Source organism: Dreissena polymorpha, chromosome 9 (genome assembly GCF_020536995.1).
Source record: "Dreissena polymorpha isolate Duluth1 chromosome 9, UMN_Dpol_1.0, whole genome shotgun sequence".
In the NCBI taxonomy this organism is placed as follows: Eukaryota; Metazoa; Mollusca; class Bivalvia; order Myida; family Dreissenidae; genus Dreissena; species Dreissena polymorpha.
In genome coordinates, this window is record NC_068363.1 from 44293365 (window position 1) to 44315973 (window position 22609).

General features: G+C 38.7%; 2 protein-coding genes across 2 annotated transcripts in view; both read left to right on the plus strand.

Annotated features, from left to right (window-relative positions):
• The first annotated feature begins 8368 nt into the window (after nucleotides 1–8368).
• The window catches only part of LOC127846519 (uncharacterized), a 35207-nt gene continuing 20966 nt past the window's right edge, over nucleotides 8369–22609 (plus strand). Inside the window, exon 1 of the mRNA XM_052377815.1 lies at nucleotides 8369–9985. Within this exon, the coding sequence (XP_052233775.1) occupies nucleotides 8809–9985 (1177 nt within the window). The 5' untranslated portion in view covers nucleotides 8369–8808. The remainder of the gene's footprint in view (nucleotides 9986–22609) is intronic.
• Nucleotides 16650–20678, plus strand: LOC127846524 (uncharacterized). Its single transcript, XM_052377824.1, has 3 exons — nucleotides 16650–16917; nucleotides 17465–17770; nucleotides 18641–20678. Exons 1-3 carry the CDS (start codon nucleotides 16671–16673, stop codon nucleotides 19780–19782), a joined length of 1695 nt encoding a protein of 564 aa, XP_052233784.1. The 5' UTR covers nucleotides 16650–16670; the 3' UTR covers nucleotides 19783–20678.

The following is a 22609-nucleotide window of genomic DNA, read 5'->3' on the forward strand; positions in this document are numbered from 1 at the left end:
ACTAAACTTGGTCAGAAGTTGTATCTACATGATGTCTAGGCCAAGTTCGAACATGGGCCTTGCCAGGTCAAAAACTAGGTCACGGTGTCACTTAGTGCGTTTTAAACATTCAGCATGTCCGCTCTCTAATTCAAGTATTTTTCATCCTATCTTTACCAAACTTGGTCAGAAATTGTATTTAGATGATCTTAAGGCCAAGTTCGAACATGGGCCTTGCCGGGTCAAAAACTTGGTCACGGTGTCACTAAGTGCGTTTTTTAACATTCAGCATGGTGTCCTCTCTTATATTCAAGTAGTTTTCATCCAATCTTCACCAAACTTGGTCAGAAGTTTTATCTAGATGATCTGAAGGCCAAGTTCAAACATGGGCCATGCCAGATCAAAAACTAGGTCACAGGGTCACTAAGTACGTTTTACACATTGAGCATGGTGTCCGCTCTCTATTTCAAGTAGTTTAAATCCGATCTTCACCACACTCGGTCAGAAGTTGTAACAAGATGATGTGTAGGTCAAGTTCGAACATGGGCCATGCCGGGTCAAAAACTAGGTCACGGGGTTACTTAGTGTGTTTTAAACCTCACGATGTTGTCCGCTCTCTAATTCAAGTAGTTTTTATCCAATCTTCACCAAAATTGGTCAGAAGTTGTATCTTGATAATGTCTAGGGCAAGTTTGAATATGGGTCATGCCGGGTCAAAAACAAGGTCAAGGGGTCACTTAGTGCGTTTTAAACATCACAATGTTGTACGCTTCTTAATTCAAGTAGTTTTCATCCAATCTTTACCAAACTTGGTCAGAAGTTGTACCAGATGATGTCTAGGTCAAGTTTGAATATGGGTCATGCTGGGTCAAAAACTAGGTCACGGGGTATCTTAGTGCGTTTTAAACCTCACCATGTTGTCCGCTCTCTAATTCAAGTTGTTTTCATCCAATCCTCACCAAACTTTGTCAGAAGTTTTATCTAAATGATCTCTAGGACAAGTTTGAACATGGGCCATTCCGGGCCTTAAACTAGGTCACAGGGTCACATTTTGAAAATTCAGCATGGTGTCCGCTCTCTAATTAAAGTAGTTTACATCCGATCTTCACCAAACTTGGTCAGAAGTTTAATGGAGATGATCTTAAGGCCAAGTTAGAACATGGGCCTTTCTGGGTCAAAAACTAGGTCAAGGGGTCACTAAGTGCGTTTTAAAAATTGAGCATGGTGTCTGCTGTTTTTTGTGAAGACGACGTGCAAAATACTATGTGTCAAGCGGCATGTGGGGGTATTCGTCACACCTGTGACAAACCTCTAGTTTAATCAGGTTTTCAGAAGGAAAAAACTGGTTATTAGATTGGCGAATGTTGGCGGGCGGGCGGAACAAGCTTGTTCAGGCCATAACTTTGTCCTTCATTGTGAGATTTTAAAATCATTGGGAACATTTGTTCACCATCATTAAACGGTGTGTCGCGCGAAAGAATTACGCCGATATCTCCAAGGTCAAGGTCACACTGAGTTGAAAGGTCAAAAATGGCCATAAATGAGCTTTTCCCGGCCTTAACTATGTCATTCATTGTGAGATTTTTAGCTCACCTGAGCGATAGCTCGGGGTGAGCTATTGTGATCACTCACCGTCCGGCCGTCTGCCTGTCTGTCTGTCTGTAAACAATTTGTAAACATCTTCTTCTACTAAACCATTGAGCCAATTTCAACTAAATTTCATGTGGAGCATCCTTAGGTCATGGGACAAAAGAATTGTTAAAAAAAATTTGATCACATAACCAAGATGGCCGCCATGACCATATATGGTAAAAACCTTAAAAAATCTTCTTGTCAGAAACCGCTCATCAGATTTTCAAAAAATTTCACAGGGATGACCTTTGAAGGCTCCCCTGAAAAAGTTGTTCAAAGAAATTTGATTCGTCAAAAAACATGGCCGCAGGAGCTCGTTGAACTTTGCATGTTTATTCGTTTTTGCCTATTTTGTTAAAACTTTCAAAAATCTTCCACATTTTTTGTCCAATCCTTTCCAAATTTGCACAGTGTCTTTATATCAATGAGGACACGAACCCTACAAAAAATGAGCATTATTGGTCCATGAAGTACAGAATTACCTCCCCTTGAATTGAGAAAATGGTGTTTATGCAATAAAGTCCAAATTTTTCATCCAATTCTTTCCAAACTTGTAAGGATTTAGCATGGTTCAAACAAGGGAAACAACTGCGGTTTATGCATGTTCTTTTTATTACAGATTTGCCTCCCTTTAATTCATTCAAAATCTCATTTTACAGCAGAGATTCCAAATCTGACCTGTAAATGAGCCCCATATTTACTGCCAGTGCTAGGTTACCTTTTCCCATTTGATCATTTTTAAGTATTGGTCTTGTAATGCTGCTACTGCTTCTGCTACTACTACTACTACTACTACTACTACTACTACTTCTACTACTACTACTACTACTACTACTTCTACTACTACTACCACTACTACTACTACTACTACTACTACTACTACTACTACTACAACTACTACTACTTCTACTACTACTACTAGTACTACTACGACTAGTACTACTACTACCACCACCACCACCACCACCACGTCTACTATTACTACTTCTACTACTACTGCCACTACTACTACGTCTTTTACCACTACTACTACTACTACTTTTACCACTACTACTACTACTACTACTACCACTACTACTACTACTACTACTACTTCTACTACTACTACTACTACTACTACTTCTACTACTTCTACTACTTCTACTACTACTACTACTACTACTACAACTACTATTACTACTACTACTACTACTACTACTACTACACCACCACCACCACCACCATTCACAGTGACAAAAAACGTATTCACACAATGGCTGCTACTACAACTTATAGCCCATATAGGGGGGCATGCATGTTTTACAAACAGCCCTTGTTTCTATGGGATTTTAACCACAACTGTTCATGTTTATCTCCGACACATATTTTTAGGTCACCTGTCATGAAGTGACAAGGTGAGCTTATGCGATCGTGTGATGTCAGGCATCCATTGTGCGTGCCTGCGTGTGTCCGTGCGTCCGTCCGTCAACAATTTGTTTGTGTAGACAGTAGAGGTCACAGTTTGCATCCAATCTTGATGAAATTTGGTCAAAATGTTTATCTTGATGAAATCCGGTTTGGGATTGTATTTGGGTCATCTGGGGTCAAAAACAAGGTCACTAGGTCAAATAATAGAACAACCTTCTGTAGACAATAGAGGTCACAGTTTTCATCCAATCTTTATGAAATTTGGTCAGAATGTTTATCTTGATGAAATCTGGGTTGGGATTTTATTTGGGTCATCTGGGGTCAAAAACTAGGTCACTAGGTCAATTAATAGAAAAACCTTGTGTAGACATTAGAGATCACAGTTTTCATCCAACCTTTATGAAATTTGGTCAGAATTCTTGATGAAATCTGGGTGGGATTGTATTTGGGTCATCTGGGGTAAAAATCTAGGTCAAATAAATAGAAAAACCTTGTGTTGACAATAGAGGTCACAGTTTTCATCCAATATTTATGAACTGTGGTCAGAATGTTTATCTTGATGAAATCTGGATTGGGATTGTATTTGGGTCATCTAGAGTCAGGAACTAGGTCACTAGGTCAAATCATAGAAAAACATTGTGTAGACAATAGAGGTCATAGTTTTTATCTGATCTTAATGAGTCAGGTGAGCGATTCAGGGCCATCATGGCCCTCTTGTAAAATCATTTGGCACATTTGTTCACAATCATTAGTCGGTGTGTCGCGCGAAAGAATTACGTCGATATCTCCAAGGTCAAGGTCACACTTTGAGTTCAAAGGTAAAAAATGGCCATAAATGAGCTTGTGCGGGCCATAACTATGTCATTAATTGTGAAATTTTAAAATCATTTTGCACATTTGTTTACCATCATTGGACGGTGTGTCGCACAAAAGAATTACGTCAATATCTCCAAGGTCAAGGTCGCCACGACTAAAAATAGATTTATTTTGAAATAAAGGGTGTTAATTATAAACAATCAGTTTAGTTTGAGTTGTCTCCCTGTATCAGACTTTCTTTTCTTTTTTTCAAATTGAAAACCTGGTTTTGTGACATTTTGTCCCTTGTCTTTAACTTAATGTTGCATATATTATCCCTAGTAGTCAGATATGGGAGGGCCTGTTCATTAATTTATGACTTCAACAAACATCATCTTTCTCTTTGTTGTATATTACTAAAATAATGATCTTAAGTTCGTGACCTACGGAAATATTTATGATTTTTAATAAATAAAATTGTTTTTTAAATATAAAGATTTCCTTTTTACTCGAAATTACACTTGTTTATTAGTCGTTCAACTCTTCTACACTTAATAATACTTGTGTTTATTTGTTGTTAATCTGAAGTTGCTACCATAAGTCAATAATAAATCTGTTCATGCTAGGTAACCCGTTTGTTTAAAAATCGTTAGCAGCCATGTTATTGTAATAATTCCAATTAAGTGATATTATGGGCATTTTCACTGTTGAATTAAGCTGAAAAGAATTGACAGGTCAAAGTAATTAGTTCAAATGTGGTAACTGACCAATTATCTAAAACTCAGCTTGCTACCAGTTGTTTATAAAAAATATATATTATTTTCAATATTTTACATGACTCACCCAGTCCTCTTAAGCCGAAATGATCGGTAAAACAAAATTGTGTCTGTGTCGTATGAACGAATCTGCATGCAAAATATATTTAGACTCACAACGTACATCGAATTATTTCTGTCGTCAGTTGTCAAAACGAAAGTATGGATATTCAAATGGATTATTTTTCTCTTTCCTGGATATTGTTTTAGTATGTTGATGCTGCATTAACAAATATAAGTGTATATGAAGTGAAAACACCAAAAAATAAACAACGGTTGCGATAGACACCTATAAACTGTTAGATGCCCATAATATCACTTTAAGCGGTAGATCTATATGTATACTACTAAATACATGTACTGAACTGTAAAGTACATGAAAAAAGGTTGTACACTCGCAGTTGTTATTGTCCGCTAGCAATTTTTTATCGTTAACAACATGTGTCTTGTGTCGCACACAGGCTTCTTAATATATACACCTAATGCTCTATACTTTGTCTAATCATGCAGCACACGAACAGGAACATTCTACATAAGCACGTGGTCGCTAAATGAAAGAACATTGATAGCAAAACAAGTATCAGGGTCAACGAAACTGCTTTCTGGCTGAAAATAATATATATGATGATGTAAAACAATACAATTAAATCCTAACTGTTACATCGGTATCAGCATTACTTCTATCCATGACATGTATTATGTCTTTTATGATGATGTGGGGATTGTACTATATGTTGCTGAATTGTCAAATGGTAAACAAGAAGCAATTTAGTTTATATCAGTTTCAGCTTTTTTGCCCATCTTTATAAAGCACCCATTAAGGGCGCTTTCCCAATAAGGTAGTAATTATAAAAATCCAAAAGTGCATTATAGCCAAGTGATCAAATATACGTAGCACTAAAACTTAATATTCAGAAAAAAGGCATGTAAAAGAAGATTTAAATGTGTTTGTGCAATTAAGTACCTAACAAGTTCAAAGACCCATGATTCCCAATTTGCATATTTCACGTCGCGCAATCCCATATTGTAAGGATGTTCCATTAAGTTTTCTCCATTGGTGCGGTAATGGTACTTTTCGCCATTGGGCAAAACAATCGCTGTAGTATTTACTTAATTTCGCAGTGTCTCAGAATGTCGCTTTTCTGTTGATCTGCCGCATATTTAACCATTGAGCAATTAAAGAATGATTCAATTGAATTGTAATTATCTTTTACTGGTTTTTAGCTCATCTATTTTTTGAAAAAAAATTATGAGCTATTGTCATCACCTTGGCGTCGGCGTTGGCGTTGGCGTTGGCGTTGGCGTTGGCGTTGGCGTCGGCGTCCGGTTAAGTTTTGCGTTTAGGTCCACTTTTCTCAGAAAGTATCAATGCTATTGCATTCAAACTTGGTACACTTACTTACTATCATGAGGGGACTAGGCAGGCAAAGTTAGATAACTCTGGCGTGCATTTTGACAGAATTATGTGCCCTTTTTGTACTTAAAAAATTGCAAATTTTGGTTAAGTTTTGCGTTTAGTTCCACTTTTCTCAGTAAGTATCAATGCTATTGCATTCAAACTTGGTACACTTACTTACTATCATGAGGGGACTGGGCAGGCAAAGTTAGATAACTCTGGCATGCATTTTGACAGAATTATGTGCCCTTTTTATACTTAGAAAATTGACAATTTTGGTTAAGTTTTGTGTTTAGGTCCATTTTATTCCTTAAGCATCAAAGCTATTGCTTTCATACTTGCAACACTTACTAACTATCATAAGGGGACTGTGCAGGCAAAGTAATGTAACTCTGACTGGCATTTTGACAGAATTATGTGCCCTTTTTATACTTAGAAAATTGAAAATTTGATTAAGTTTTGTGTTTAGGTCCACTTTATTCCTACAGTATCAAAGCTATTGCTTTCATACTTGCAAGATTTATGAACTATCATAAGGGGACGGTGCAGGCAAAGTTATGTAACTCTGACTGGCATTTGGACGGAATTATGGGCCCTTTATACTTAGAAAATTGAAAATTTGGTTAAGATTTATGTTTTGGTCACTTTACCCCTAAAGTATCATAGATATTGCTTTCATACTTGGAACACTCACAAACTATCATAAGGGTACAGTAAAAGGACAAGTTGCATAACTCTGGTTGTCATTGTTACGGAATTATGGCCCTTTTTTGACTTAGTAACTTTTAATATATGGTTAAATTTTGTGTTTCGATCCACTCGAAGTATCAAGGCTATTGCTTTCAAACTTCAAATACTTACATGCTATCATGAGGTTACTGTACCTGGCAACTTGAATTTTACTTTGACCTTTGAATGACCTTGACTCTCAAGGTCAAATTATTAAATTTTGCTAAAATTGCCATAACTTCTTTATTTATGATTAGATTTGATTGATACTTTGATGAAACTACTCTTACCTGACATACCACAATAGACTTCACCCAAACCATCCCCCGTGCCCTCCCCCCCCCTCCCCCCCCTCCCCCCCCCCCCCTAATTTTTTTTTTTTTTTTTTTTTTATAAGATCATCTCACAAATGACCACCACACCCTCACACTATACCCCCACCCCACCCCCCCCCACCCCCCCCCCCCAAATTTTTTTTTTGATTTTTTTTTTTTTTTTTTTTTTTTTTTTTTAAGATCATCTCACAAATTATCACCACACCCTCACACTATACCCCCCCCCCCGATTTTTTTTTTTTTTTTTTTTTTTTTTCGCTTTTTTGGAAGATAATGTAATAAATGTCCACAACCCCACACTATACACCCCTCTTCACTCCACTCCTCCCTCCTTTGTGATTGAAAATGAGAGTCCCTTCACCTTTAAAAAGAAAATAGATGAGCGGTCTGCACCCGCAAGGCGGTGCTCTTGTTAATTTTCATTACGAAGCTATGAGGTTAATTTTTATTTATAATTGTGTGTAAGTGATTGAACTAAGTGTGAGATTCAACCCATCATGCAACCGGTTCAAACACGCAATTCTTGGCATTGACCGTTCCAAGTCAGTGACCCCAGCTATTATTGACTTGTCTTAAATAGAAGACTGGCGTGGATTAATAAAATGTCTACCCTGAAAGTGTTTATTGGGTTATATTATTTCTTTATATTTGTCAAAATGCTTATCTTAACGATATTTTGGTCGAGTTTGTATCTGGGTTACAGGCGTCCTAAAACAAGGTCACCTCTACACACATTTTGCAAAAACCTTGTCACCACTTTTTTGTCATCTTGCCACAATACCTCTATCAAATTAAAATCTGTTAGACACTAAGTAACAGGTAATATTCAGCAATTGCAGTACTTCAAGCTCAGGCGTTAGCTTTAGTGCCACGATAGCCGTCTTGTTTTATAATATTTAACGAACATGTTTAAGAGCAAATTATGTCCCTTATTTGTATAAAATTTCAAATAGAATTATGATAATTCACTCTTCTTGTCTGTAATAAGGCCATTGTGTAAGCTTTGGGATTGTGGATATACTTTTTAAGGCGCATAATTATCTCATTTATAAAGGCGAGCTAAACAACATATAATATTTCTTTTATGAGCTTTCTTAAACTCTTCACAACATATTGTGTTTTATGTAAACCCAAGAAGTGAAACAATAAGTTAAGACATGGGGTATTTCATAGTGTCTGTACACCGTTTATACCGATAAACAAACTTGCTGAATGTTTATTGATGCATTCTATACATAGATGGTGACGTCACTACGTTATTGTCAGTAAGACCGGTGTGTACACAATGTTTATTGATGTGGAAAAAACCAAACCTTCCCATTACAGATTTGCATAGTGACTTCTGTTCGCGTGTTGTATCAAGATACGCTAAACTGTGGAAGTTATCTTAGGTTGATCTGGTTTTGTAACTGTTTAATTTTGAATGTTGTTTGTTAATTAACATAAATATTGAATGATGGTTTGTTTGGACAGTATTTCAGAGGTACTAGAAAATATTAAATATTTAAAATAAAAGTAAATTGAGTTCAAACCGGATTAGTTTGCTTATACTGAATACTTTCAAGATGGTGACACTTTCTCAATTAACTATGGCTAAAGGCTGTGACTCAGTTACAGACTTTTGTTGCTCGAGATAATCAAATGTATCGGTGGGAAAGAAATAAACGAGGTACACATGAATTTATACCGATCACCTACAAAATAAAGATGTGACATACAAATGTATGCCATATCCAGCTACTTGCAGATTGTTAAGATGGTAGTCACAAGCGTTGTTATTGGCGTTGATGTTGGAGGAACGAACACAGATGCGGTAATCGTCGCGAAATCCGAGGGGAACTTGAAAATAATCGCGAAATCCAAAACACAAACAACTTCGGACGTTACAACTGGTGTCACCAAAGCCATTCAACTCGCGTTGATCGCCTCGCGGAAAGAAAACGTAAGTCTCGTCGTTCAACAAGTGAACATCGGCACAACGCAGTTTATTAACGCGGTGGTAGAATGTAAACATCTGGTGAAAGTAGTGGTCATCAGACTTTGCGGAACGGCGTCGCGAAAACTCCCGCCGTTCAGCGATTTTGCGAAAAGGTTAATAGAATCGGTCCAGGGTTCCGTTTTTATGCTAAACGGTGGGTACCAATTCGACGGTCAAGCCATTACTCCAGTCGATGAGGAGGAAGTAGTAAGGTCAGTTGAGATACTGAAAGCCAAAGGGGAAAAGAATATAGTGGTTTCTGGTTTATTTTCACCCGTGCGTCGGGAGCAGGAAACGCGGGTCGCTGAGATCATTCGGCAGCACCTTCCGGATGCGAGCATAACGGTCAGTCACGAGATAGGAAAGTTAGGCTTGTTGGAACGTGAAAACGCGGCCGTTTTGAATGAGTGCATCAAGCCACTTTGCTCAGAAACGTTTATGGGATTACGATCCGCTCTTGACAGGATTGGCTTAAGATGTCCGCTTTTTTTGACGCAGAACGACGGAACCATTCTTACATATGAGAAGGCGTTAAGATTTCCGGTGCTGTTGTTCGCTTCCGGTACGACCAACAGCATGCGCGGTGCTGCGTTCTTGTGTGGAATTACGGACGCCCTTGTGGTTGATATTGGTGGAACAAGTACCGACGTGGGCCTTCTGCTGAACGGTTTCCCCAGGGAGGCGGCAGCGGAGGTCAAAATAGGCGGGATTCGAACCAACTTCAGGATGCCTGATGTCATGAGCATCGGCCTCGGTGGCGGGTCGCACGTCAGTTGGTCTACCAAAAAAGGAAAATCGCAGATGACGGTTGGGCCGCAAAGTGCTGGTTGCCGTCTTCTTTCAGAAGCTCTCGTTTTCGAGGACTCGTCGAACGTCGAAGGCCGCATCGTGACCGCAACAGATATCGCTGTTGCGGCAGGTATGGCCGATATAGGTCGGAAAGAAAATGTCGCCCACCTCGATCGAGCTTTCGTCGACGAAGCCGTGCAGACTATTCACGGCATGTTGACTGTGTGCGTCGATAAAATGCGTTTAAATAACCGTGAACTGCCCATGATTCTTGTCGGTGGAGGAAGCATAATTGTTGACAAGACCGCGACATTTGACGGCATCACTGAAGTCATCGTCCCTGATCATTACGACGTCGCCAATGCCGTCGGAGCGGCGCTAAGTCAGATTTCCGCGACTGTTGATCGAGTCGTCGACCTTGAGCAGTATATCAGCCAACAGGAAATGGACGCAAAATTATCGTCGGTGCTGAAAGCATCCCCAGACGTCTCGGTAGAACAGCAGAAGGACATGACAGATCGAGTAAAAACGGAGATCTACCAGCGGGCCCGTGAGGGCGCAATCCGTGAGATTATTACTACTACTACTACTACTACTACTTCTACTACTACTACCACTACTACTACTACTACTACTACTACTACTACTACTACTACAACTACTACTACTTCTACTACTACTACTAGTACTACTACGACTAGTACTACTACTACCACCACCACCACCACCACCACCACCACGTCTACTATTACTACTTCTACTACTACTGCCACTACTACTACGTCTTTTACCACTACTACTACTACTACTTTTACCACTACTACTACTACTACTACTACCACTACTACTACTACTACTACTACTACTTCTACTACTACTACTACTACTACTACTTCTACTACTTCTACTACTTCTACTACTACTACTACTACTACTACAACTACTATTACTACTACTACTACTTCTACTACTACTACACCACCACCACCACCACCACCACCATTCACAGTGACAAAAAACGTATTCACACAATGGCTGCTACTACAACTTATAGCCCATATAGGGGGGCATGCATGTTTTACAAACATCCCTTGTTTCTATGGGATTTTAACCACAACTGTTCATGTTTATCTCCGACACATATTTTTAGGTCACCTGTCATGAAGTGACAAGGTGAGCTTATGCGATCGTGTGATGTCAGGCATCCATTGTGCGTGCCTGCGTGTGTCCGTGCGTCCGTCCGTCAACAATTTGTTTGTGTAGACAGTAGAGGTCACAGTTTGCATCCAATCTTGATGAAATTTGGTCAAAATGTTTATCTTGATGAAATCCGGTTTGGGATTGTATTTGGGTCATCTGGGGTCAAAAACAAGGTCACTAGGTCAAATAATAGAACAACCTTCTGTAGACAATAGAGGTCACAGTTTTCATCCAATCTTTATGAAATTTGGTCAGAATGTTTATCTTGATGAAATCTGGGTTGGGATTTTATTTGGGTCATCTGGGGTCAAAAACTAGGTCACTAGGTCAATTAATAGAAAAACCTTGTGTAGACATTAGAGATCACAGTTTTCATCCAACCTTTATGAAATTTGGTCAGAATTCTTGATGAAATCTGGGTGGGATTGTATTTGGGTCATCTGGGGTAAAAATCTAGGTCAAATAAATAGAAAAACCTTGTGTTGACAATAGAGGTCACAGTTTTCATCCAATATTTATGAACTGTGGTCAGAATGTTTATCTTGATGAAATCTGGATTGGGATTGTATTTGGGTCATCTAGAGTCAGGAACTAGGTCACTAGGTCAAATCATAGAAAAACATTGTGTAGACAATAGAGGTCATAGTTTTTATCTGATCTTAATGAGTCAGGTGAGCGATTCAGGGCCATCATGGCCCTCTTGTAAAATCATTTGGCACATTTGTTCACAATCATTAGTCGGTGTGTCGCGCGAAAGAATTACGTCGATATCTCCAAGGTCAAGGTCACACTTTGAGTTCAAAGGTAAAAAATGGCCATAAATGAGCTTGTGCGGGCCATAACTATGTCATTAATTGTGAAATTTTAAAATCATTTTGCACATTTGTTTACCATCATTGGACGGTGTGTCGCACAAAAGAATTACGTCAATATCTCCAAGGTCAAGGTCGCCACGACTAAAAATAGATTTATTTTGAAATAAAGGGTGTTAATTATAAACAATCAGTTTAGTTTGAGTTGTCTCCCTGTATCAGACTTTCTTTTCTTTTTTTCAAATTGAAAACCTGGTTTTGTGACATTTTGTCCCTTGTCTTTAACTTAATGTTGCATATATTATCCCTAGTAGTCAGATATGGGAGGGCCTGTTCATTAATTTATGACTTCAACAAACATCATCTTTCTCTTTGTTGTATATTACTAAAATAATGATCTTAAGTTCGTGACCTACGGAAATATTTATGATTTTTAATAAATAAAATTGTTTTTTAAATATAAAGATTTCCTTTTTACTCGAAATTACACTTGTTTATTAGTCGTTCAACTCTTCTACACTTAATAATACTTGTGTTTATTTGTTGTTAATCTGAAGTTGCTACCATAAGTCAATAATAAATCTGTTCATGCTAGGTAACCCGTTTGTTTAAAAATCGTTAGCAGCCATGTTATTGTAATAATTCCAATTAAGTGATATTATGGGCATTTTCACTGTTGAATTAAGCTGAAAAGAATTGACAGGTCAAAGTAATTAGTTCAAATGTGGTAACTGACCAATTATCTAAAACTCAGCTTGCTACCAGTTGTTTATAAAAAATATATATTATTTTCAATATTTTACATGACTCACCCAGTCCTCTTAAGCCGAAATGATCGGTAAAACAAAATTGTGTCTGTGTCGTATGAACGAATCTGCATGCAAAATATATTTAGACTCACAACGTACATCGAATTATTTCTGTCGTCAGTTGTCAAAACGAAAGTATGGATATTCAAATGGATTATTTTTCTCTTTCCTGGATATTGTTTTAGTATGTTGATGCTGCATTAACAAATATAAGTGTATATGAAGTGAAAACACCAAAAAATAAACAACGGTTGCGATAGACACCTATAAACTGTTAGATGCCCATAATATCACTTTAAGCGGTAGATCTATATGTATACTACTAAATACATGTACTGAACTGTAAAGTACATGAAAAAAGGTTGTACACTCGCAGTTGTTATTGTCCGCTAGCAATTTTTTATCGTTAACAACATGTGTCTTGTGTCGCACACAGGCTTCTTAATATATACACCTAATGCTCTATACTTTGTCTAATCATGCAGCACACGAACAGGAACATTCTACATAAGCACGTGGTCGCTAAATGAAAGAACATTGATAGCAAAACAAGTATCAGGGTCAACGAAACTGCTTTCTGGCTGAAAATAATATATATGATGATGTAAAACAATACAATTAAATCCTAACTGTTACATCGGTATCAGCATTACTTCTATCCATGACATGTATTATGTCTTTTATGATGATGTGGGGATTGAACTATATGTTGCTGAATTGTCAAATGGTAAACAAGAAGCAATTTAGTTTATATCAGTTTCAGCTTTTTTGCCCATCTTTATAAAGCACCCATTAAGGGCGCTTTCCCAATAAGGTAGTAATTATAAAAATCCAAAAGTGCATTATAGCCAAGTGATCAAATATACGTAGCACTAAAACTTAATATTCAGAAAAAAGGCATGTAAAAGAAGATTTAAATGTGTTTGTGCAATTAAGTACCTAACAAGTTCAAAGACCCATGATTCCCAATTTGCATATTTCACGTCGCGCAATCCCATATTGTAAGGATGTTCCATTAAGTTTTCTCCATTGGTGCGGTAATGGTACTTTTCGCCATTGGGCAAAACAATCGCTGTAGTATTTACTTAATTTCGCAGTGTCTCAGAATGTCGCTTTTCTGTTGATCTGCCGCATATTTAACCATTGAGCAATTAAAGAATGATTCAATTGAATTGTAATTATCTTTTACTGGTTTTTAATTTTCATTACGAAGCTATGAGGTTAATTTTTATTTATAATTGTGTGTAAGTGATTGAACTAAGTGTGAGATTCAACCCATCATGCAACCGGTTCAAACACGCAATTCTTGGCATTGACCGTTCCAAGTCAGTGACCCCAGCTTTTATTGACTTGTCTTAAATAGAAGACTGGCGTGGATTAATAAAATGTCTACCCTGAAAGTGTTTATTGGGTTATATTATTTCTTTATATTTGTCAAAATGCTTATCTTAACGATATTTTGGTCGAGTTTGTATCTGGGTTACAGGCGTCCTAAAACAAGGTCACCTCTACACACATTTTGCAAAAACCTTGTCACCACTTTTTTGTCATCTTGCCACAATACCTCTATCAAATTAAAATCTGTTAGACACTAAGTAACAGGTAATATTCAGCAATTGCAGTACTTCAAGCTCAGGCGTTAGCTTTAGTGCCACGATAGCCGTCTTGTTTTATAATATTTAACGAACATGTTTAAGAGCAAATTATGTCCCTTATTTGTATAACATTTCAAATAGAATTATGATAATTCACTCTTCTTGTCTGTAATAAGGCCATTGTGTAAGCTTTGGGATTGTGGATATACTTTTTAAGGCGCATAATTATCTCATTTATAAAGGCGAGCTAAACAACATATAATATTTCTTTTATGAGCTTTCTTAAACTCTTCACAACATATTGTGTTTTATGTAAACCCAAGAAGTGAAACAATAAGTTAAGACATGGGGTATTTCATAGTGTCTGTACACCGTTTATACCGATAAACAAACTTGCTGAATGTTTATTGATGCATTCTATACATAGATGGTGACGTCACTACGTTATTGTCAGTAAGACCGGTGTGTACACAATGTTTATTGATGTGGAAAAAACCAAACCTTCCCATTACAGATTTGCATAGTGACTTCTGTTCGCGTGTTGTATCAAGATACGCTAAACTGTGGAAGTTATCTTAGGTTGATCTGGTTTTGTAACTGTTTAATTTTGAATGTTGTTTGTTAATTAACATAAATATTGAATGATGGTTTGTTTGGACAGTATTTCAGAGGTACTAGAAAATATTAAATATTTAAAATAAAAGTAAATTGAGTTCAAACCGGATTAGTTTGCTTATACTGAATACTTTCAAGATGGTGACACTTTCTCAATTAACTATGGCTAAAGGCTGTGACTCAGTTACAGACTTTTGTTGCTCGAGATAATCAAATGTATCGGTGGGAAAGAAATAAACGAGGTACACATGAATTTATACCGATCACCTACAAAATAAAGATGTGACATACAAATGTAAGCCATATCCAGCTACTTGCAGATTGTTAAGATGGTAGTCACAAGCGTTGTTATTGGCGTTGATGTTGGAGGAACGAACACAGATGCGGTAATCGTCGCGAAATCCGAGGGGAACTTGAAAATAATCGCGAAATCCAAAACACAAACAACTTCGGACGTTACAACTGGTGTCACCAAAGCCATTCACCTCGCGTTGATCGCCTCGCGGAAAGAAAACGTAAGTCTCGTCGTTCAACAAGTGAACATCGGCACAACGCAGTTTATTAACGCGGTGGTAGAATGTAAAAATCTGGTGAAAGTAGTGGTCATCAGACTTTGCGGAACGGCGTCGCGAAAACTCCCGCCGTTCAGCGATTTTGCGAAAAGGTTAATAGAATCGGTCCAGGGTTCCGTTTTTATGCTAAACGGTGGGTACCAATTCGACGGTCAAGCCATTACTCCAGTCGATGAGGAGTAAGTAGTAAGGTCAGTTGAGATACTGAAAGCCAAAGGGGAAAAGAATATAGTGGTTTCTGGTTTATTTTCACCCGTGCGTCGGGAGCAGGAAACGCGGGTCGCTGAGATCATTCGGCAGCACCTTCCGGATGCGAGCATAACGGTCAGTCACGAGATAGGAAAGTTAGGCTTGTTGGAACGTGAAAACGCGGCCGTTTTGAATGAGTGCATCAAGCCACTTTGCTCAGAAACGTTTATGGGATTACGATCCGCTCTTGACAGGATTGGCTTAAGATGTCCGCTTTTTTTGACGCAGAACGACGGAACCATTCTTACATATGAGAAGGCGTTAAGATTTCCGGTGCTGTTGTTCGCTTCCGGTACGACCAACAGCATGCGCGGTGCTGCGTTCTTGTGTGGAATTACGGACGCCCTTGTGGTTGATATTGGTGGAACAAGTACCGACGTGGGCCTTCTGCTGAACGGTTTCCCCAGGGAGGCGGCAGCGGAGGTCAAAATAGGCGGGATTCGAACCAACTTCAGGATGCCTGATGTCATGAGCATCGGCCTCGGTGGCGGGTCGCACGTCAGTTGGTCTACCAAAAAAGGAAAATCGCAGATGACGGTTGGGCCGCAAAGTGCTGGTTGCCGTCTTCTTTCAGAAGCTCTCGTTTTCGAGGACTCGTCGAACGTCGAAGGCCGCATCGTGACCGCAACAGATATCGCTGTTGCGGCAGGTATGGCCGATATAGGTCGGAAAGAAAATGTCGCCCACCTCGATCGAGCTTTCGTCGACGAAGCCGTGCAGACTATTCACGGCATGTTGACTGTGTGCGTCGATAAAATGCGTTTAAATAACCGTGAACTGCCCATGATTCTTGTCGGTGGAGGAAGCATAATTGTTGACAAGACCGCGACATTTGACGGCATCACTGAAGTCATCGTCCCTGATCATTACGACGTCGCCAATGCCGTCGGAGCGGCGCTAAGTCAGATTTCCGCGACTGTTGATCGAGTCGTCGACCTTGAGCAGTATATCAGCCAACAGGAAATGGACGCAAAATTATCGTCGGTGCTGAAAGCATCCCCAGACGTCTCGGTAGAACAGCAGAAGGACATGACAGATCGAGTAAAAACGGAGATCTACCAGCGGGCCCGTGAGGGCGCAATCCGTGAGATTATCGAAACGGTGAAAGCGGAGGCGATTCGAGCTGGAGCAACGGAAGAGTCGATAAGCGTCGTTGAGAAAGAGGACATCGCATTGACCTATATTCCTGGGAGCGCAACGCGCATTAAAGGTAAACGTACGTTCAACCCTTGACTTTATATATGTACTTTACTCACCCTACATATACATTCCTTTCATAGCAGTAACCGGTATAAGCCAATATCCAATCAAAATATTTATTTCAAACCGTTTCACCTATAACTGATTATAAACCATCATGTTTACTCCCTTATATGGAACAGATTTCCCCCACATACAATAAATAAGGAAATGTTCCCGCCACAAATGGAGGCTAAAAGCCGCATTACCAAGATGTACATTTTTGTATTCGAGTCCCTAATGTTATTGTTTGTGTATTCAAGTTAAGATAGTGTTTTTGATTTGTTTTAATCAGTATCTTCCGACAACTTGCAAATGATATCTGCAACGTGTTTCCTTTACAGTGATCACAGGTTTTGCGTTCAAGTAAAATGACTGCACGTTTTATTAAATGTATTAGCTTTTATAAGATCATATGGCAAGTATTACCATGTTTATTATGGCCGCTTCTTTCAAACTTCGGACATCAGTATAAGAAGAGCTTTTTTTTACAAATGTATAATTATATTTATTCACAGTTAAGGTAGTGGGTGATATGAAAGCCGAGGAAAGTTGTGAAGACTGCCCGATTACCGTCGTCATCGATCATACCGCGGAGGAGGCAGCAGCTGGTATCCAAACATCAAACAAAACGGTCAGCACGACGGGAACCATGCTCTCTTATGACGACGAAACCATCCGGATTCAAGAACCGGAAATCAATACCGAGACAGGGGAATGGCTGTTGTCGACATATGACCTTGAGTGCCTTAGTGTTGGGGCCGGCGTCATGGGTTGTGGGGGAGGGGGGAACCCCCGTCTTGGTCTGCTGCTCGCAAGGAAAGGCAAGTATAGTGAAAATTTAACAAAGTTAAATTATAAGTACAGTCGGGTTTCCATTAAGCTTAAACCATGCGCTTTTTCGACGCTGAGCATGCAGTAAAGACAAATTATTCCCTCCAGTCTGTTTTACATTGCGTGACGCCCGTTTTAAAGCCGAAACATGTAGCTCTGAGTAGCGATTGTTATAGAATTGTTTCGTATAGAATAACAAAAATGAGACTTAAAATGGCGTCCTTTCTTCGATTTACTGGTAATTAAATAACATTTCTTATTGTGTAACCACATTTCAAACAATTATTAAGATAATTTAGAGAAATGATCGAATATTTAAAGATCTGGTGAGAGTTCAAATAAATATACAAGTATTTAAAGTTTTCCATCCCCCTATATGGAATATAAAGAGCATACGTTACAAAATGAATCTTCAGAAATTAAAAAAAGTATAAAAAAAAATGCTTTTTTTTTATTTCTCAATGGAAATGTGATACTGCACATGCGCTAAGATCAAAGATCTGTCGGGTTGACGTTTGACGTAAAGAGCTCTCATTTGCGCAAACACAGCGCGTGCATTTAAAGTTTTAAACACTGATAAATCATTTGTCCTGAAATGTAGGCTTCAATGAAATTTGACTGTACGCGTGTAACTTTTGAATAGATTAGTGTAACAGTTCAATACCTGACGCAAAAGCTTCATTCTACTAGCGACAGGATAAAAGTTTGTGCAGTAGAACCATGTGCTTGAAATGACCATTGGTTTAACAAATTATGCTTTCTAATTGCAACTTGCGAAAGATTGGTGCCAATCGACAAATTATTTAACACATTTACAATTTACAGTTTACCGATTAACTTTTCTTGTTGCAAAATTTCAGTTCTCGAGAGCGGGAACACCATCAGAGTTGTCACTCCGGAACGCTTTTTGTGCTCGGCGGTACACGCAGACGACAAGGTCGCTATGGTGGCAGTCATGGGGGCGCCTCTCATAGCGCACGAAAAACTCATGGCCGGAAACGAGCTAGAGGGGGCGCTTCAGAGTATGCTGGAGCTGTACGAAAACGGTAATTATAATGACGCAGATGGTGATCTTCATGTTACAGATGATACCGACGTCAAAGTGGGCGATGGAGTTGTATACATTGATAACTACCCGCCTAAGACAAGGGTCGGTCGTTCATGTCTTGCCGCGGTTATGAGTTGCGAGGTTGGGGGGCTTAACTGCATGGAGCCGCTGAGAGTCGCCGCCGAGTTAGGAGTTCCGGTTCTCGACTGCGACGGCATGGGACGCGCCTTTCCAGAACTGCAGATGTTTACGCCGTTCATATACGGATTCAAACCTTACCCAGCGACCATGGCGGACGATAAAGGTAGGCGTGCGGTTGTGCTGAAGGTCGACTCGCCTAATCGTCTGGAGAAACACTTCCGTGATGTCACTATTAGCATGGGGTGTAGCAGTGGTGTCTGTTTTGCCGCGATGCGCGTGCAGGATGTAACGAAGTACACAGTGCGCCACAGTCTCAGTCAAGCGTGGCGCATTGGCGATACGGTCCTCCGGGCGCGGGCGTCGGACGGTGATCCTGTTGCGGCGGTGATAGAAGCGGAAGCCGGTCGTAACCTTATATACGGTAAGGTCACAGACGTCTTACGGGAGACGACGGGTGGCTTCAACATTGGCAAGATAGACATCGACGGTTTGGACGTCGATACCGGAAGGAGAATTACGGTACAGTTTAAAAATGAGTTCATTGTTGTTCGCGAGATGTCGTGTAGTCAGAGACGCGTGCTGGCCTCCGTACCGGATCTGATAGCGCTACTTGACGCTGACACGGCGCAGCCAATACCGACGGAAGAAGTCGGATTTGGAATGCGGGTTGCCGTCGTCGGATTTAGGGTTAATCCTATGATGTCCAGTGACGAAGCCCTGAAATTGGTTGGGCCGAAGGCTTTTGGCCTCACTGATGTGGAATACGTACCTATCGGCGAGTTCAAAGACCGCGGCTCAATAGCGCCATTGTAAGTCAAGATTAGGTTTAGACCTGTTTGTTAATAGAATTTCGTCATATACAATTATTTTACAACCGGTAGTACCCCGTCCGAGTTAATTATTTTTTTTCTCAATGAATTGTGTCAAACATATTCAGTCTTAGTCGAAACTTTAACAAAGAATAAAATTACATGTGTTAAAATATACCTAATAATAAACACACAAAAATTGTTTTGAAAACTTATTTCCTACAAAGTAAATGCAAAAAAGTATGTCAAAGTATGTTACATACTACAATACTACTACTTATTACCGTTGTGTATTAGTCCGTAAACAATAAAATATCGTTCTGGTACACGTATACTCAACAACAGTTTAGTGTCATAGCGGTTGAATTCATGTGCATTACATCTCTTTTTTTCAGAACGAAGATCGTTTTTTAATTATTATAATTATGTTTTCTTTTAGAGATAACTTAAGCTGATAATGCAATTATATTCCAGACAATAGCTATTGGCATTATCAAGTGGTTGTGGTAAAAAAAAAATCGTGCTATATGTATATTTTACACCGACAACTCAAAAACGAAAATCATTTGTATATTAGTACTATTATTATAACACATCTCACATATTTGTGAGTTTATTTAGTAACCACTATTATTGATTGTATACACAACTGATTGTAGAGAAGTTCATATCGAATATCTATTATGTGCAGGCGAGATCTACATGTGATTTCGTTTCAGTGCTATATCTTTTATGTTAAACCTAACTTCGACATTTAGTTAACATGCAATAGTAATTTATGCACAGTACTGTTTCTATATGCAGATTGATTCTTATATCTGTATTACATTAAAATAATTATTTGTTTACACGTCACGCTAATCCCCCCCCCCCCCAGAAAAAAATAAAATAATAATAGTTTTGTTATTTTCTTTAATGTGTGACCGGTCCCGGATTACCCATCAGGCTCAGAAGGCAACTGCCTATGGACCATTCGAGATCGCGACAAAAGATTTTGTATTACTCACATACTTACTTAGCCTAATCTATTACACGGTCGTTAATCACGGGCTCCACCTCTTTTTTTTGCGAGGCATTGATAAATGAGCCGATGCTACTTCCGAGGTGGCGCTATGGACCGGATGTTATGAAATATCACTGATAATTCTACATAGTGAGTCAGTTTTATATGGGTTTTTCAACACATTTCTCATTATTTTTAAAATTGGGCAATGTAGTACGATTAAGCGAAGGTTTATTCATCCACACATGTACAAAAACATATAATAACAGACCATTTGAAAACGTGATGACGTTTATAAGTTGTGGCACGGTGATGGTGTTAACAGAAAATCGATGTATTTTGCCCGTGTGACGAGCAAATTTACAACCAATGAAATCGCTAACAACATCAAACCATTGCTTTGAACATTTGTTAGTTGTTCCATGCAGAAAAACATTGGCTTTTGTCGATCTAATAGATAATTTGGTGTTTTTCCAAAAAAGATTGAGCAAATGCCAAGGAGGTGACGCTAATGACAGGAGGTTGCACCAATGCATATTTTCAGCTATTTTAATTTTCGATGCCGACCATACACTTTTTGTGTTGTTTTTCAGGTTGAGTGTTCAATCTTTTTTCTTAATTCGATCATTATGAAATAGAATCGAAACAGTAAAGTCAACATAATTATGAAGAAACATGTGTTGCAAAGATAATTCGAAGATTTATGCTATTGAATATTCTATCAAACTTGAAATCAGCTTGAGTATAAAAAGTATACATTGGTTGTAGAAAAAATAGTTTGAGAATATTAAGAATTTAGTGATTGGATTTATTGGATACATGTTTTACATATTTTGGATTTATATACTACAATATGAGTTTTCAGGTTATTGACTTCTTAATTGACCACTCGCCAGCTGTCAATCAAACTCACGTAATAATCAATCAGATTTCGTTTATTGCGGCCACATGGTCCGACAAACAAAGACTGTCTGAATAAGCGTTTTATGAAAACACAACTTAGTAGGCAGAGCGATCGCGTATTTGGCGACTGGTCAGTTGAGTTGGTTACTTCTATAGTTACATATTTACACCATTTTTATATAATGGTTATATGTTCTGTGTAGATTTGGGTTTAAGTATTTACGTTGACAAATAAAAAGAAACATGAAAAAGAAACTTTATCTATCAAATGTAAGCCCTGTGATGATTCATACATCGTGCATTTGCGCCACCTCATGTCCTAAGCTCCACCTCCTTGGCATTGGCTCCATTTCTATTGGCAAAATACAAACTCATCTTTTAGATCTCCAAGAAGCCAATGTGTATGTGCATGCAGCAACTAGTATATGTTAATAGCAATCGTTTGATGTCGTTCGTGAATTAATCGAGTGGCAATTTGCTCGTCACAAAGGCATAATACATAGATTTGCTTTCAAAAACTCCGCCATATCACAACGTATAAAGGTTCTAAAGTTTTCAAATGGGTTGTGAGTGCATGTTTATGTACATTTGTGGGTGATTTATATCTATCAAATGTAAGCCCTGTGATGATTCATACATCGTGCATTGGCGCCACCTCATGTCCTAAGCTCCACCTCCTTGGCATTGGCTCCATTTCTTTTGGAAAAATACAAACTCACCTATTAGATCTCCAAGAAGCCAATGTGTATGTGCATGCAGCAACTAGTATATGTTAATAGCAATCGTTTGATATCGTTCGTGAATTAATCGGGTGGCAATTTGCTCGTCACAAAGGCATAATACATAGATTTGCTTTCAAAAACTCCGCCATATCACAACTTATAAAGGTTCTAAAGTTTTCAATTGGGTTGTGAGTGCATGTTTA

Coding starts and splice junctions, on each gene's coding strand:
- LOC127846524 (XM_052377824.1), top strand. CDS start 16,671: ATGGACGCAAAATTATCGTCGGTGCTGAAAGCATCCCCAGACGTCTCG. Junction 16,918..17,464: donor GAGCGCAACGCGCATTAAAG/GTAAACGTACGT, acceptor ATTTATTCACAG/TTAAGGTAGTGGGTGATATG. Junction 17,771..18,640: donor TCTGCTGCTCGCAAGGAAAG/GCAAGTATAGTG, acceptor GCAAAATTTCAG/TTCTCGAGAGCGGGAACACC.